At 36.1% G+C, this 12,336-nt stretch overlaps 1 protein-coding gene and 1 long non-coding RNA gene across 2 annotated transcripts; both read right to left on the minus strand.

The window, feature by feature from the left end:
• Positions 1–1,134: 1,134 nt before the first annotated feature.
• LOC131309592 (uncharacterized) lies at positions 1,135–2,420 on the minus strand. Its single transcript, XM_058336224.1, has 4 exons — positions 2,238–2,420; positions 2,027–2,119; positions 1,831–1,935; positions 1,135–1,739 (listed from the first exon to the last, which is right to left on the minus strand). Exons 1-4 carry the CDS (start codon positions 2,370–2,372, stop codon positions 1,524–1,526), a joined length of 549 nt encoding a protein of 182 aa, XP_058192207.1. The 5' UTR covers positions 2,373–2,420; the 3' UTR covers positions 1,135–1,523.
• A 708-nt stretch (positions 2,421–3,128) lies between these two features.
• Positions 3,129–6,612, minus strand: LOC131309676 (uncharacterized). Its single transcript, XR_009194990.1, has 3 exons — positions 5,680–6,612; positions 3,993–5,594; positions 3,129–3,390 (listed from the first exon to the last, which is right to left on the minus strand). It is a non-coding gene; the product is annotated as an uncharacterized LOC131309676 (long non-coding RNA).
• Positions 6,613–12,336: the final 5,724 nt, after the last annotated feature.

Genomic DNA, 12,336 nt, shown 5'->3' on the forward strand with positions numbered 1-12,336 from the left:
AACCACAATGAAGTACTATATTATGTACTGTTAAGTACCAAAAACTAATTGCATCCTTCCAATATCCTTCTTTCATCTAGAAGTCCCAAAAAACAAAATGCAAGAAGCAGCTTTGTCCTCCAAATATCATTAGTTTCCCATCTAACACTTCATTGCATCTTCATCCACCAAAAAATAACATTATTGGTTTTCATCTAGTACTCCATTGCATCTTCATCGACCAGAAGATATCATTGGTTTCCCATCTAGTACTCCATTGTATTTTCATCCACCAAACGATCACCATCATTTGTTGAGCAATTTGCATAAATGTAACACAATGAAAATGTTTACAAATTCTAGTCTTGGATTATCATTTGATTACAATATACCATCACTGCTAAACATGATCCCAACTAGCTTAGCACAAAGATATGATGTGCTCAATCAAGCCCACAAAAAATCAAACCACAATCATTAGAATTGGCCAGCCCTATCTACGAACCCAAGTCAAGGGATTGAACTTATGCAGTAGAAGTTTCAAGGTATATCATCTAAATACAAGACACATTATGAAAAATTACAGGCATCCTCTTGTTATTTTAAGTATGTGATTTTACGGTTATGAAAGCAATAAAAGGGTTTAGAATTTTTAAACTAACTCATAACAGATTATGTCTTGGCCCTGGATAATTCCCAGTTTCAACAATTAGGACTCATATTCCAACATTTTGATTCAAACTTTTAGTTACTAAACCTAATTTCCAGTATGTAACAATAGTTTTAGCACTGGAAACATCATTCCAGCACTTATACCTAGATTCCCTACAATTGAAACTCTGTTTCTGATATTCAAAGACCTAAGTTTGTCAATTCAGCTTCAGTCTTAGCATATATAAGGCTGAAATTAGATGTTATAAATGTTGTATCAAGGTGGAAAATCACCTCTATAATTGCTGAAATTAAGTGCCAACATAAGGATTACAATATGCTTGTCCAAAAACAAACAGAAAAAGGACACCTCCACAGGAAGCTACCGCCGTCATATAGATATAGGATACGAAAATTTTCGCGCAGGAAAAAAAGCATCTATGAAAGTAAAAAAAGAAAAGAAAGAGGTACACCTGCCTAACAATGGATGACTAGAAAATTCAGAAACATACATCTCCATATAGCATTTGTCCAAAATTTGTGACTTGCATTCACTATGTGGAAACTCCTTGAGTAATACTCGAACCTCCTAAACCAAAAACCATATGATACAAACCTAAGTCTCAGTCTGGTATGCGATGTTATTAGATGTTCAACTATAGCGCAAATAAAACTATGTTGTCACTATTTTTTTTGCCCACCTACAAGTCTATAAAAGTAAAAATACAAAAAGCGAGGAATAGATACTCACTAGTATCTTTGGAAGGCATGTTGCGACCATTTTGTTATAACAAGAAATTTAATTGGGATTGCATATTAGCCATGGTTTCTGCTAGTTGCTTTGTATTTTTACGAGCCTGTGCTGCTTCAACTAGAGCCTCCTCACACTTCTTCTACGCTGCTATAGTTTCTTCTCTAGCCTCTTCAGCATCTCTTATAAGTTGTGCCCGAGAAGTTTGGCTAGATTTTGTTAAGCTAGGCTTGGGACCATATCCTAAACCACATATGTATCCTGGTTTGGGTCCAAAGACTGTACATGAGAGCTCCTCATTTGTCAAAAGAACAGATCCATTTGCCATCGCTTGATCCTGAATATCTTTTAACTTTTTCTGCAAATATCACAGTAAATTATGCCTTGACAATTAAAACAAATTTTTCTAGAAGATAAAACTAATACATTATGAGATGTTTTTCACTTACATATACGGTTTCTGAACCATCTGTCCAACATTTTCTCTTTTCGCTATAATCAGTCTTCTTCCAAGTCTCAAGAAGGTCAGGATTCACGCCATTGTTCTTCTTTTTCTGGTCAATTAAGTTTGTGAAAAAAAATCACATACTTTTTTTTTGTACTCAACAAATATTGAAACCTGTAAGGAAATAATAGAGGACATACCAAATGATTTTTGACCTTGTAGAAAGTCTTTGATCCAGCAACATGGTGATTCATGGGCTTAGATCGACTATCCTTGTACTTGTTACATTTTTCCTGCATTTTGAATAACCAATTAGGAGTACCACAATATTTATATGTTAGAATTTATTGCAAGAGTTGGGGTCATGAAGATATTACCAAATCTTAACTATAGCGAATTAGTACTACATACCTGATAGTCTTTATCTTGCCATAAGTTAGACAAATATCCCCAATCTGCCCCCTCTATGTGTGCACGGCAATCAACAGCTCCTTTCTCGAACTTCTTCTTAAGGCGGGATGGACTATCACAATATCGTTTACCCATACTTTATAGTATAGCTTTGTCTACAAAAGTTGCTTCAGGAAGATCAAATTTTTCCTATTTGTCCCACAAATTCATCCAGCGAGCTCCTAGAGTTACTTCCTTATATTATAATCTCCTATTTTTTACTTACATTCAACACATATCACCAATTGATCATACAAAAGCCATATTTGCCAGAACCAAGAAATAATATGGCATACAGACATAATAGAAAATTGTAAAAAAAAAAAGTTTGCCACACCTAGCCCTTGCACTCAGCCACTCATCGATGAGCAAAATACAACATTTGCAAACCCCACACGTACACTTAAAACCCTGAAGTTCGTAGGTAGCAGTTAATTCACACTTTAACAATCAACGAACATGATCTCTTGATATGGATTGTGTTGGGTCTTATACTGTTCTAAAGGTCTTAGAGAATCACTTATTTCCGGGTGCTAGAAGATATTTGGCATAAATTTTGTGATTTCATTTTTGAATGTCGCTATATATTTCGAAAATGAAAATAGAGCTTCTTTGTTCCTTTGTGAAAAAAATAAAAAAAACCAGTTCAGTGTTTGGTATGCTTTATAGTTTCAACAATAAAGGAATTTTAATTGTTGGGCAGTTCATCTAGAAGATAATAGTGTGTACCTTTGAGTGTTTTTTTATCAAATGCATATATAGATACATCGATCAAATTTGATGTCAAGTAAAACGATTCACATTATCTTTTTTATGTGCGATATTCTTCATCAAACTATCAAAATTACGTCACATAACAAAAAGGAGATCAATACATGATATTAACCACTAGCTACTTATCTCATTCCATTTGGTACGACAAATCCAGTTCAATGTACCCCAAAACCAGCACCTACTAACTGGACAAAACATGCACTAACTGTCTTAATATAGTGCAAATTCAAACATCAAGGCAACTAGCAGCTTTGTCCTCCAAAACATTTTTCAACTCCTATCTCCTACTCCAATATTATATCTCCATGCCCAAAATGATCATCATCGATTGTTGCGCAATCTACATATACATAACACAATAAAGAGCTTTACAAATTATAGTCATGATTTAAAAATGAATTTATCATACTACCACAAGCTACCGCGTGCTCAATTTAAGTTAGAAGACACATGATCAAGTCATAAAACAAACCAACTCTACTTAGCAAGCCTTAATACCATAGCTTATCAATTACTAGTTTATGTAGACATGGGCTTCAAAGAGGAACTACCTCTTTGGACCTGTTGATCGCTAGCTTTTTTATAGAATAAGGGTTATTAAATACATCACTAGCTTTTTTGTAGAACAATGGTTATCAAATACAGAGTTTGATTACCCAGCCGTTTCTGCTTTTCAAACTCTAAGATCAAAACATTTCACAATTAATATGTAGTGTATATCTCAATCTAACTACCCATCCATTTCTGTTTTTCAAACTCTAAGATCAAAACATTTCACAATTAATATGCAGTGTATATCTCAATCTAATATGCAGTGTATAGCACAATTATATGTTCCAACCTCCAAGTAGTGAACAAATAAAACTATGTATCATCATTATTTTTTGCCCAATTGCAAGTCTATAACAATATCAATAGCAAAAGCAAGGAATAGATACTCACTAGCATAATTGGAAGACATGTTGCGGCCATTTTATTTTGGAGCATACTTGAAGTTGACTTGAAATAACCTGACATGAAGCATAGCATAAAATAAGGGGTTAAATGAATATGAGTGAGAAATCGTAACAACTTTCATATATAGAGAGGAAAAACCGTAACTTTCGATATTGTTTAACCATTACATTTGAGATATGTGCATGACAAAAAGGACATGGTACTGCTACTACTCATCCTCACTATCACCGTAAAATGATTCATCTGAAAGTTCATCATCAGAAGTCTGGACATCAATCATGTCATCGTCATCATTAATAAATGCATCGCTATCATATTCTTCTTCCTCGACACCTATTTCATCATTGAGTACATCAACATGGACAGAATCCATATCATCTCTATTCATCATTATCGGCTGGTCATCAACCTCAATGCTATTGCTAAACCCATATGGTTCGTTTTCTTGGTATGGCTCATCTTCCTCATGTTCATCCTCTTCCTCTTCGGGCATGTCATAGAATGCTCAAGGAGCTATCTTTTGAACAACCCTCCAATTCTCACTATTAACTATGTCTTTCAAATAGCAAACTTGCTCTACTTGACACGCTAGCACAAAAGGCCCATCTACATATCAAGTTTTTGATATGTTTACACTAGTGAAATTGTAGTCATCAACTAGTATCCCCTAGCACTGCCAACATCCCACCAATCACACTTGGAAAGCATGATATGATTTCCACCCAAATATGATAGCTCAATTACATCTTTAACAACACCATAAAAATCAATAATCTCCCCTTTATGGTTGCCCATAACAACCACACCACTATTCTGACATTTTCAATGCATCTCGCGTTCTTGTGTATGAAACCGAAATCCCTTGACCAAGCAACCATTGTAACGTGTCACTCGTCGATCAAGACCCCGTGCTAAATTTAGCAATTGAATTGTCACGCCTTCTGAAACCTTCTTTCCATTTTCGTGTCACCAATTTTCAATTTTTCACAACTAAGTCGAATCAACAAAATAAATAAAATGGTACTTATAATCTTATTAAAAGAGAGAACTCACAACCCTTACAAGTTCTAAAAACCACTTCTGAAATTCAAATTGATGCCTCTTTTCTATGTTTCGGTTGCTTTGTGGCTTGAGCTCTTCCTTGTGTTGCCTAGAACATAAAATTTGTACTAAGATACTATCTCCATTCTCAATTTTTAATGTGAAGACTGAGATAGGAACACAAAGATAAAAGTAACGTTTTGTATCACAATAGTATATTGGAATTTGACTTACTCTATATATGGGTATATTTCCTCACAATTGTTCAACACATATGTTTGGGCCTTTGCTAGTTCTTCATAATTAAGCTCATCATATTTCGTTGCTCCCAATCCACAAGCATTTTGGAAAAATATTGGCAATACACTACCTTGGTTAGTTGATGTATCTCCTTCATAGTTTCGCTCTGCCCTATTAAATCTCATTTCAATCCCTTCAAATTACATTGAACAAAATGTCATACATTCATTATCTATGTAACCTTCAGCAATCAAGCCTTCAGAATGAGCTTTGTTTCGCGCATAACCCTTTAGAACTTTCATGTACCTATAAAAATTTACAAACCAACCACTTAACATTGAATGATAGTAATTTTTTTTTGTTTTACGAGAGTATATGTTCCAATGAATACCTCTCAAATGGATACATCCACCTAAATTGTACTGGTCCACTAAGCATTGCTTCCTCTGCAAGGTGAATGGAGAGGTGGATCATGACATCAAAAAATGGTGGAGGGAAATTTTTTTCAAGCTTGCACAAAATTAAGACAATGTCACTCTTGAGTCGCTTTAGCACATCCACGTGCAAGGTCCTGGATGTTAACTCCTTGAAAAAATAACTCCTCTAAATTAATGTTTTGGAGATGTCCTTCCTTAAGTATCCACGCAAGGCAACAGGAAGAAGTCGTAGCAGTATAACATGGCAATCATGACTCTTAAGTCCAGTGATTCGATCATCATCAGTCACACATCGAGATATGTTTAACGCATAGTTGTCCGAAAATTTTACGGAACTTAAAAACTTGCAGAAACTGCTTTTTTCACTGGGAGAAAATATATAACATGCAGGAGGGATGTGTGTTTTGCCATCAATACTCTTCGGGTGCCACTCATGCCTTATCTTCATAGCCACCATATCAAGTCGAGCTTTATAACTGTCCTTCGCTTTTCCCAAAATGTTCATTATGGTGTCAATGATACTCTGAAATATATTCTTCACTGTATGCATGACATCAAGATTGTGGCGGAGCAATAAGGTTTCTCAATAAGGCAATTCAAAGAAAATACTCCTCTTCGACCAGTTCAAGTAATTAGGAGAACGTTTTCTTTTCTTTTACCCGTTCATCTACTTTTCCGAAAATTGTTTGCACTAAACGATTCAATTGTGCAACCACATCTTCTCTAGATAAGAATTCTGGTTCTGGCCTATGCTCGACTTTACTGTCAAAAGTATGATTACTTTTTCGCATTGGGTGGTCCATTGGTAAGAATCGACTATGTCCCATGTAACAAGTCTTTTTCCATTATGCAAGTATTGATAAGATGCATCCTCGTTGCAATTAGGGCAAGCTAGCTTTCCTTTGGTGCTCCAACCAGACAAATTAGCATAGGCAGGTAAGTCATTGATGGTCCATAACAATGCAGCACGCAATTGAAAAATTTGCTTTGTAACCGTATTATATGTATCAACACCTATACTCCAAAGCTCTTTTAACTAATCTATTAATGGCCTTAAAAACACATCAATGTCCACTCCAGGAGACTTACGCCCAGGAATTAGAAGAGTCAACATGAAAAATGGATCTTTCACGCATTTCCATGGTGGCAAATTACATGGGACAAGAATTACAGGCCACATGCTATAGGAATTACTCATACTTCCAAATGGATTAAAATCGTCGCTTGCCAACCCAAGCCTTACATTGCGTGGATCACTAGCAAATGACTCATGTTTCTAGTCAAAATCTTTCCATGTTAAAGAATCAGCAGGATGTCGTATCACTCCTTCCTCCTCAACGCGCTTGTCCTTATGCCATGTCATATCCTCAGCTATCTTTCTTGACCCAAAGAATCTCCTTAGTTTTTGTTTGACAGGAAAATACCTTAATACCTTGTGAGGAACCCGTTTACTCTTTTCCTTCTGGACCTCCTTGTACCTTGGTATCTTACAAGAAGGACACATGGCTTCAAATTCATAATCCTTCCAAAAGAGTATGCAATCATTCTTACAAACATGTATCTTCTTATAGGTAGGCCTAAGTCTCGAATCACTTTCTTTGCCTCTTTGTAAGTTCTTGGGATTGTAGCTCCGAGAGGAAATGCATCACTTAGTAGTTTGAGTAACATATCAAATGAGTTGTTACTCCACTTACTAATTAACTTTATATGGAGCAACATCATAATGAAAGACAAAACTAAAAACTTTTCACAACCAGGGTAAAGTTCCTTCTTTGCATCCCTCATTAACCTCGCAAATTTGTTCCATTCCCCTTGTAAGTCATTAGGCATGTCTGGACCATGGCCTCTAGCAGAGGAACTTGTACAATCATTTGTGAATTGTTCTGCACGTACATCATCTAGTATTTCTTGCATTGCATCCAAAGTGATGCCCTCTTTTTCAATGTTAGTATTACCATGACCATTGTTTTCTTGATCAAATTCTTCCCCATGATAAACCCATCAATTATATGCCACCACTACCCCCCACGCATACATATGTTCTTCAGCTTCATCAAGAGTCATCTTGTTGAAATTGTTGCATCTTATACATGGACACTAAATGAGAGTTTCACTAGGTGGCATTTGATCAATCGCAAATTTGATAAATTCTTTGACTCCTTCAATGTACAAAGGGTGCCTTCTATTACGAATTTCCATCCAACTCCTATCCATCTTAAGCCCTTATGAATTGAAAGAAAACTACAATATCAATAAGAAAACCTCCAAAAAGATAGCCAACCGCAACAACCCATTAGTAAAAAAAAAAGAACCAAATTCATAATCAAAAGCTCATGAAAACCCAACCAAACTGCTTCAGAAACTCAGAGCCTCGTAAACCCATCTGGCCCCCAAAAAAAACATATGTGGAATACATGATGTGGAAAGTAAAAGCTACTTTATTAACCTCTTTATTAAGAAGTATAGAAAGTAGTTCATATTTTAGACTTTGTGTAAAGGGATGGTCATTAAATATGTGCAATACATAATGTGGACCTAGTAATTAAGAAAGGACCACTATTATTCTATATTGGGAACGACAATCCAAGGATAAGACTCTAATCAAGAAAAAACACGTGAAATATCATATTGAGTGTGTGAAAGCACCAAATAATCGGGATCCAACGGAATTGCTTTGGGTTTCAAAAGAAATCACTGAATAAACAGTAATAAATAAGTAGGTAATTCTATATACAAAGTGTGATTAATTTTAAACTAAAAACTTGACTTTCACTAGGATTTTTTTCCTATTAGTATGGCACATACAAATATAAAAAGCAAATTATAATCAAATTCAACTTACAATTGGGTATCCAAAATAACCATCAATCTGCATAAACAGTTTACCTTTCTTTACAAAATGACTTCCTAACTACCCATATTACTACTATTTGAGCAAAAATCTACAACTTGAGTTGGGATCTTTGGAAACAAAATAAAGTTAATCCCCAAATAGCCACCCCATGAAAGTTCGAAATCTTAATCTTCCGCATCAATTGTAGTGTTTTCCAAATTTTTTGTTTAATAAAGTTAAGAACATTGAACTTTTAGAAAGGAAACATTAAAATATCATTTACTGGAGCACCCTTTCTAAATACCATTTGCCTTTTAAAAAAAATAAAAAATGCTAAATCCTATTTGGCTTCAAATTTCTTAACATAATGTTATGGAGACAAAAACGTACAAAATTGGTTTACCCACCGATCAAAAAGTTTCCTTTAACATTCAATAAAGCCCACAGGCCAAATACAAGAACACCAATAGATATCCACGATTACTTGTCATAAAGGAACAAACAAACTAGGTTAAAATCTATAAATGATTCAAAGTGAAGATTAAGATCCCCCTGGTTGAAACCATAGCTTCAAAGTGAAACATAACTTTTTTTTTTAGGGCTTCTAGAATGGAGCTTAAATGTCACCAGCAGGTGTGATTCCAACAGAGATTCTGACAGAGTATCAATAGTTAATTCCGTCGATAGCTGCTATTGTGTTGAAGATACACAAGAAAAACCATAGCACAAAGACCTGGAAAAGAAAATGCAGTCACAAAATGGAAAAGAAAAGAGTAAAGTAAAAGAAAGAGGAGGGAAAGAAAAGTTACTTTTGGGGGAAAAGGAGGGAAGGGAAAGGAGGGCTATTTTCGAGGAAAATGAGGGAAGGGAAAGGAGGGTTATTTTTGTCATTTAAAGAGTAGAGCATTCACCTCCCAAAATACTTTCAGAAAACGTACAAAAGCAAAAGGTAAGGACCCACTTATCGTCAGCCCGGTAGATTTCTCTTTTTTTTTTAAAAAGAAACAAAACAGTTCAGCTAATGGGCAAGTATATACTATAATATATTGTAAAACACATAGCTGCAAACAATGGAAAAAGGAGAGAGAGAGAGAGAGAGAGAGAGAGAGAGAGAGAGAGAGAGAGAGAGAGAGAGAGAGGTGCCTTACACTATGTTCCAGGTCTCTGGAGAGGGAGTAGATCGATAAGCCCTAGGTAGCGGAGTTCTCAGTGGTTTTGCTCAGGAAAGATGCAAAACGAGCCATGGGGGTGCTGGTTTCGGACAAATTTTGGAAGGGGGTTAGGGTTTGATTTCTGGACTAGTTTAGGGCAGTGGGATGAGGGTTTTGTGAGAGATGTGTGGTTTAACAATTGGGTGATTAGAAGAGGTGAGAAAAGAGAGGGAGATGGTAGAGTTCAGTGCAAGAGAGAGAGTGGACGCGTTACCTTGGTCTCTTGAAAGTGGAGATTTCAGCCAATGGTTGGAACGTACTTGGAACAAACCCAACTTGAATCCTTGCAATTGATGCTTAGAACTTGCAATTTAGGGCTGGATTTTTTGGATTTGGCAATGGACTAATGTGGGTTTGTGGGACGTAAAAAGTAACTATAGATTTTTAGTAAGGAACACAATTCCCCTAAAAAATTAAGTATATGCCTTTAGCGACCTATAGGGGGTGTTCCCGAACAGGTTCAAATAGCTCCAAACACGTGTACGTGGGATCACGGGATAGAAACGTTGGACCACGCCACCGAAAAAGTTGGTTGTCGGCGATAAAGACCAGTGACATGAGAAGTCACTGGATACAACAAATTATTCGGCAATGAGATTGCCGAACAGAGAAAGAACTCTTGGAAATAGCATCCCTAAGTATTTAAATGGTTGGAATATTCTAGAAGACTCCAGTACAATGGTACTTTGTAAGGTAAGAGGTCCCAAGAGTCGAGGATCTAAGCAAGATACCCAACGGGAATGGAATGTTCGGTCGTCATGGAAATGAGTCCTAATAGGAATAAGCAAATAAGTTGATAAGGAAACGAGATTCCAGAAGATCACCTAGGGCAACATGGATGCTTGGGCAGCAAGCAAAGACATGCCTATATAAACAAGGTTAACCTAAATGTAAAAGTACGCAATACGTTGCATTCATATTATATACCTACTGATAATTAGAGTTTTCTCTAGTACGTGATATTAACTTAAGCATCGGAAGGCCTTTGCCATGAGAGGCAAAGGTGCGCTCACCCCTTATCTATTTTGCAGATTAGGGTTTTGACGACGAATTAGGGTTCCGGTCAAGAGGCGCGAGTAGCCGTTACAGTTAACGTGCTGTAAAAGCACCATTCAATTTTGTCCACTTGCACGACCAATTCTTTATTTCCTCGCAAATAACCAATGTTTTTGCGAGAAAACTAATTTCTCGCAAAATGTTTTCAACTTTAGCATCCCAATAAGTTTGCCACAAAAAATCACTACAGGCTTTTGGCGACAAAAATACTGTATTTCCTCGCAAATTCATTTTTACCGCCTATATAAAAAATTCCCGCCATGTTTTTGGCGACAACAATTAGCAAGGAATTTTGAAACTTCGTCACAAATACTCTTTAGCAACAAGTAAATAGCGAGGAAAATATGCATTCCACGCAAAAAAACACCAGAGGAAACAATAATTTTCTCGCCAAAACTCTTCCTTAGCGAGGAAATAGACATCCTCGCTAAAAATTTCCTCGCAGAAAGACTGATTTCTTGTAGTGATGGTAGTTTAGACGTTGCAGTTCGTACCAAGTTGGTCTAATTGATAACGTCTGTCCTCAATCTGATTTTTTTCTGTCAAGTTTGGCTGACAAACGTTATCAATTGGACTAACTTAGTACAAAAACCAAACTTGAAGGTCAAAAGAGTCACAATTGATACTTGGAGAATGAAAATGAGACTCGGGTGAAACTAGGAGGACCATTTCTATAAATTTTCCTTTTTATTAATGAGTCTTTCTTTGTTGATAAAAAAAAAAAAAACTATCAATCATTTGCGTTTCTTAAAATAAAAAAATACAAAATGAATACAATACTTTTCTAAATTAATTTATACGGTGTAAAATTCACCAATTGGCATAACTTTTTTTTAAGGTTTCTCACTAGTATTTTTTTAAATTAAAAAAAAAATCCCGTACATGTCCGCTTCGTGCCTTGGCCGTTCCTCGTGCCGTGAGCTCCGAAATAATGGTTCAACCCGGTCCACCTTAGTGTTTGTGCCAATGCTAAATGTGTTGTCCTCGTGTTGTCCCGGCCTATTCCACACCTCTATATAAGAGCACCACTTGGGCCCAAGACCCTTGAATATCAAGAGAGCTGCCACTCATAAAGAGAAGAGTCATAAATTTTTTGTGGGGCCTACTGCACAGGTCTCCTACAAAATAATCAAACAGTTCATTAAATGTAAAATATTTTTTTAAGAGTCTCCGTGAAAAATCAACTCAATCTAATACCTAAAATTTTTTGATCCAATCATCTAACTTTTCATTGAGATTTCAAGATAATGAAAAAATGATTGGATCGAGCACCTATAAGTATCGGATTGAGCTAATTTTAAAAAATGTTTTACATTTAATGAACGGTTCGAATACACAAATCCATGGTGGGCCAAAAAAAAATTTGGGTGCATGAAATGTCTGTTATCCACAAACTGGAAATCAGCTACTTCCCGGTTCCGAACATAGCCAGTTCGGGCAGCGCTAATGCCACGATTGATTGTGTTACTGCCACGAACTTTGATTGCAAATGACACTCTTAGCCCTCATTC

Source organism: Rhododendron vialii, chromosome 1a (genome assembly GCF_030253575.1).
Source record: "Rhododendron vialii isolate Sample 1 chromosome 1a, ASM3025357v1".
Classification (NCBI taxonomy): Eukaryota; Viridiplantae; Streptophyta; class Magnoliopsida; order Ericales; family Ericaceae; genus Rhododendron; species Rhododendron vialii.

Coding starts and splice junctions, on each gene's coding strand:
- LOC131309592 (XM_058336224.1), bottom strand. CDS start 2,372: ATGGGTAAACGATATTGTGATAGTCCATCCCGCCTTAAGAAGAAGTTC. Junction 2,120..2,237: donor GGCAAGATAAAGACTATCAG/GTATGTAGTACT, acceptor TTCAAAATGCAG/GAAAAATGTAACAAGTACAA. Junction 1,936..2,026: donor ACAAGGTCAAAAATCATTTG/GTATGTCCTCTA, acceptor TTAATTGACCAG/AAAAAGAAGAACAATGGCGT.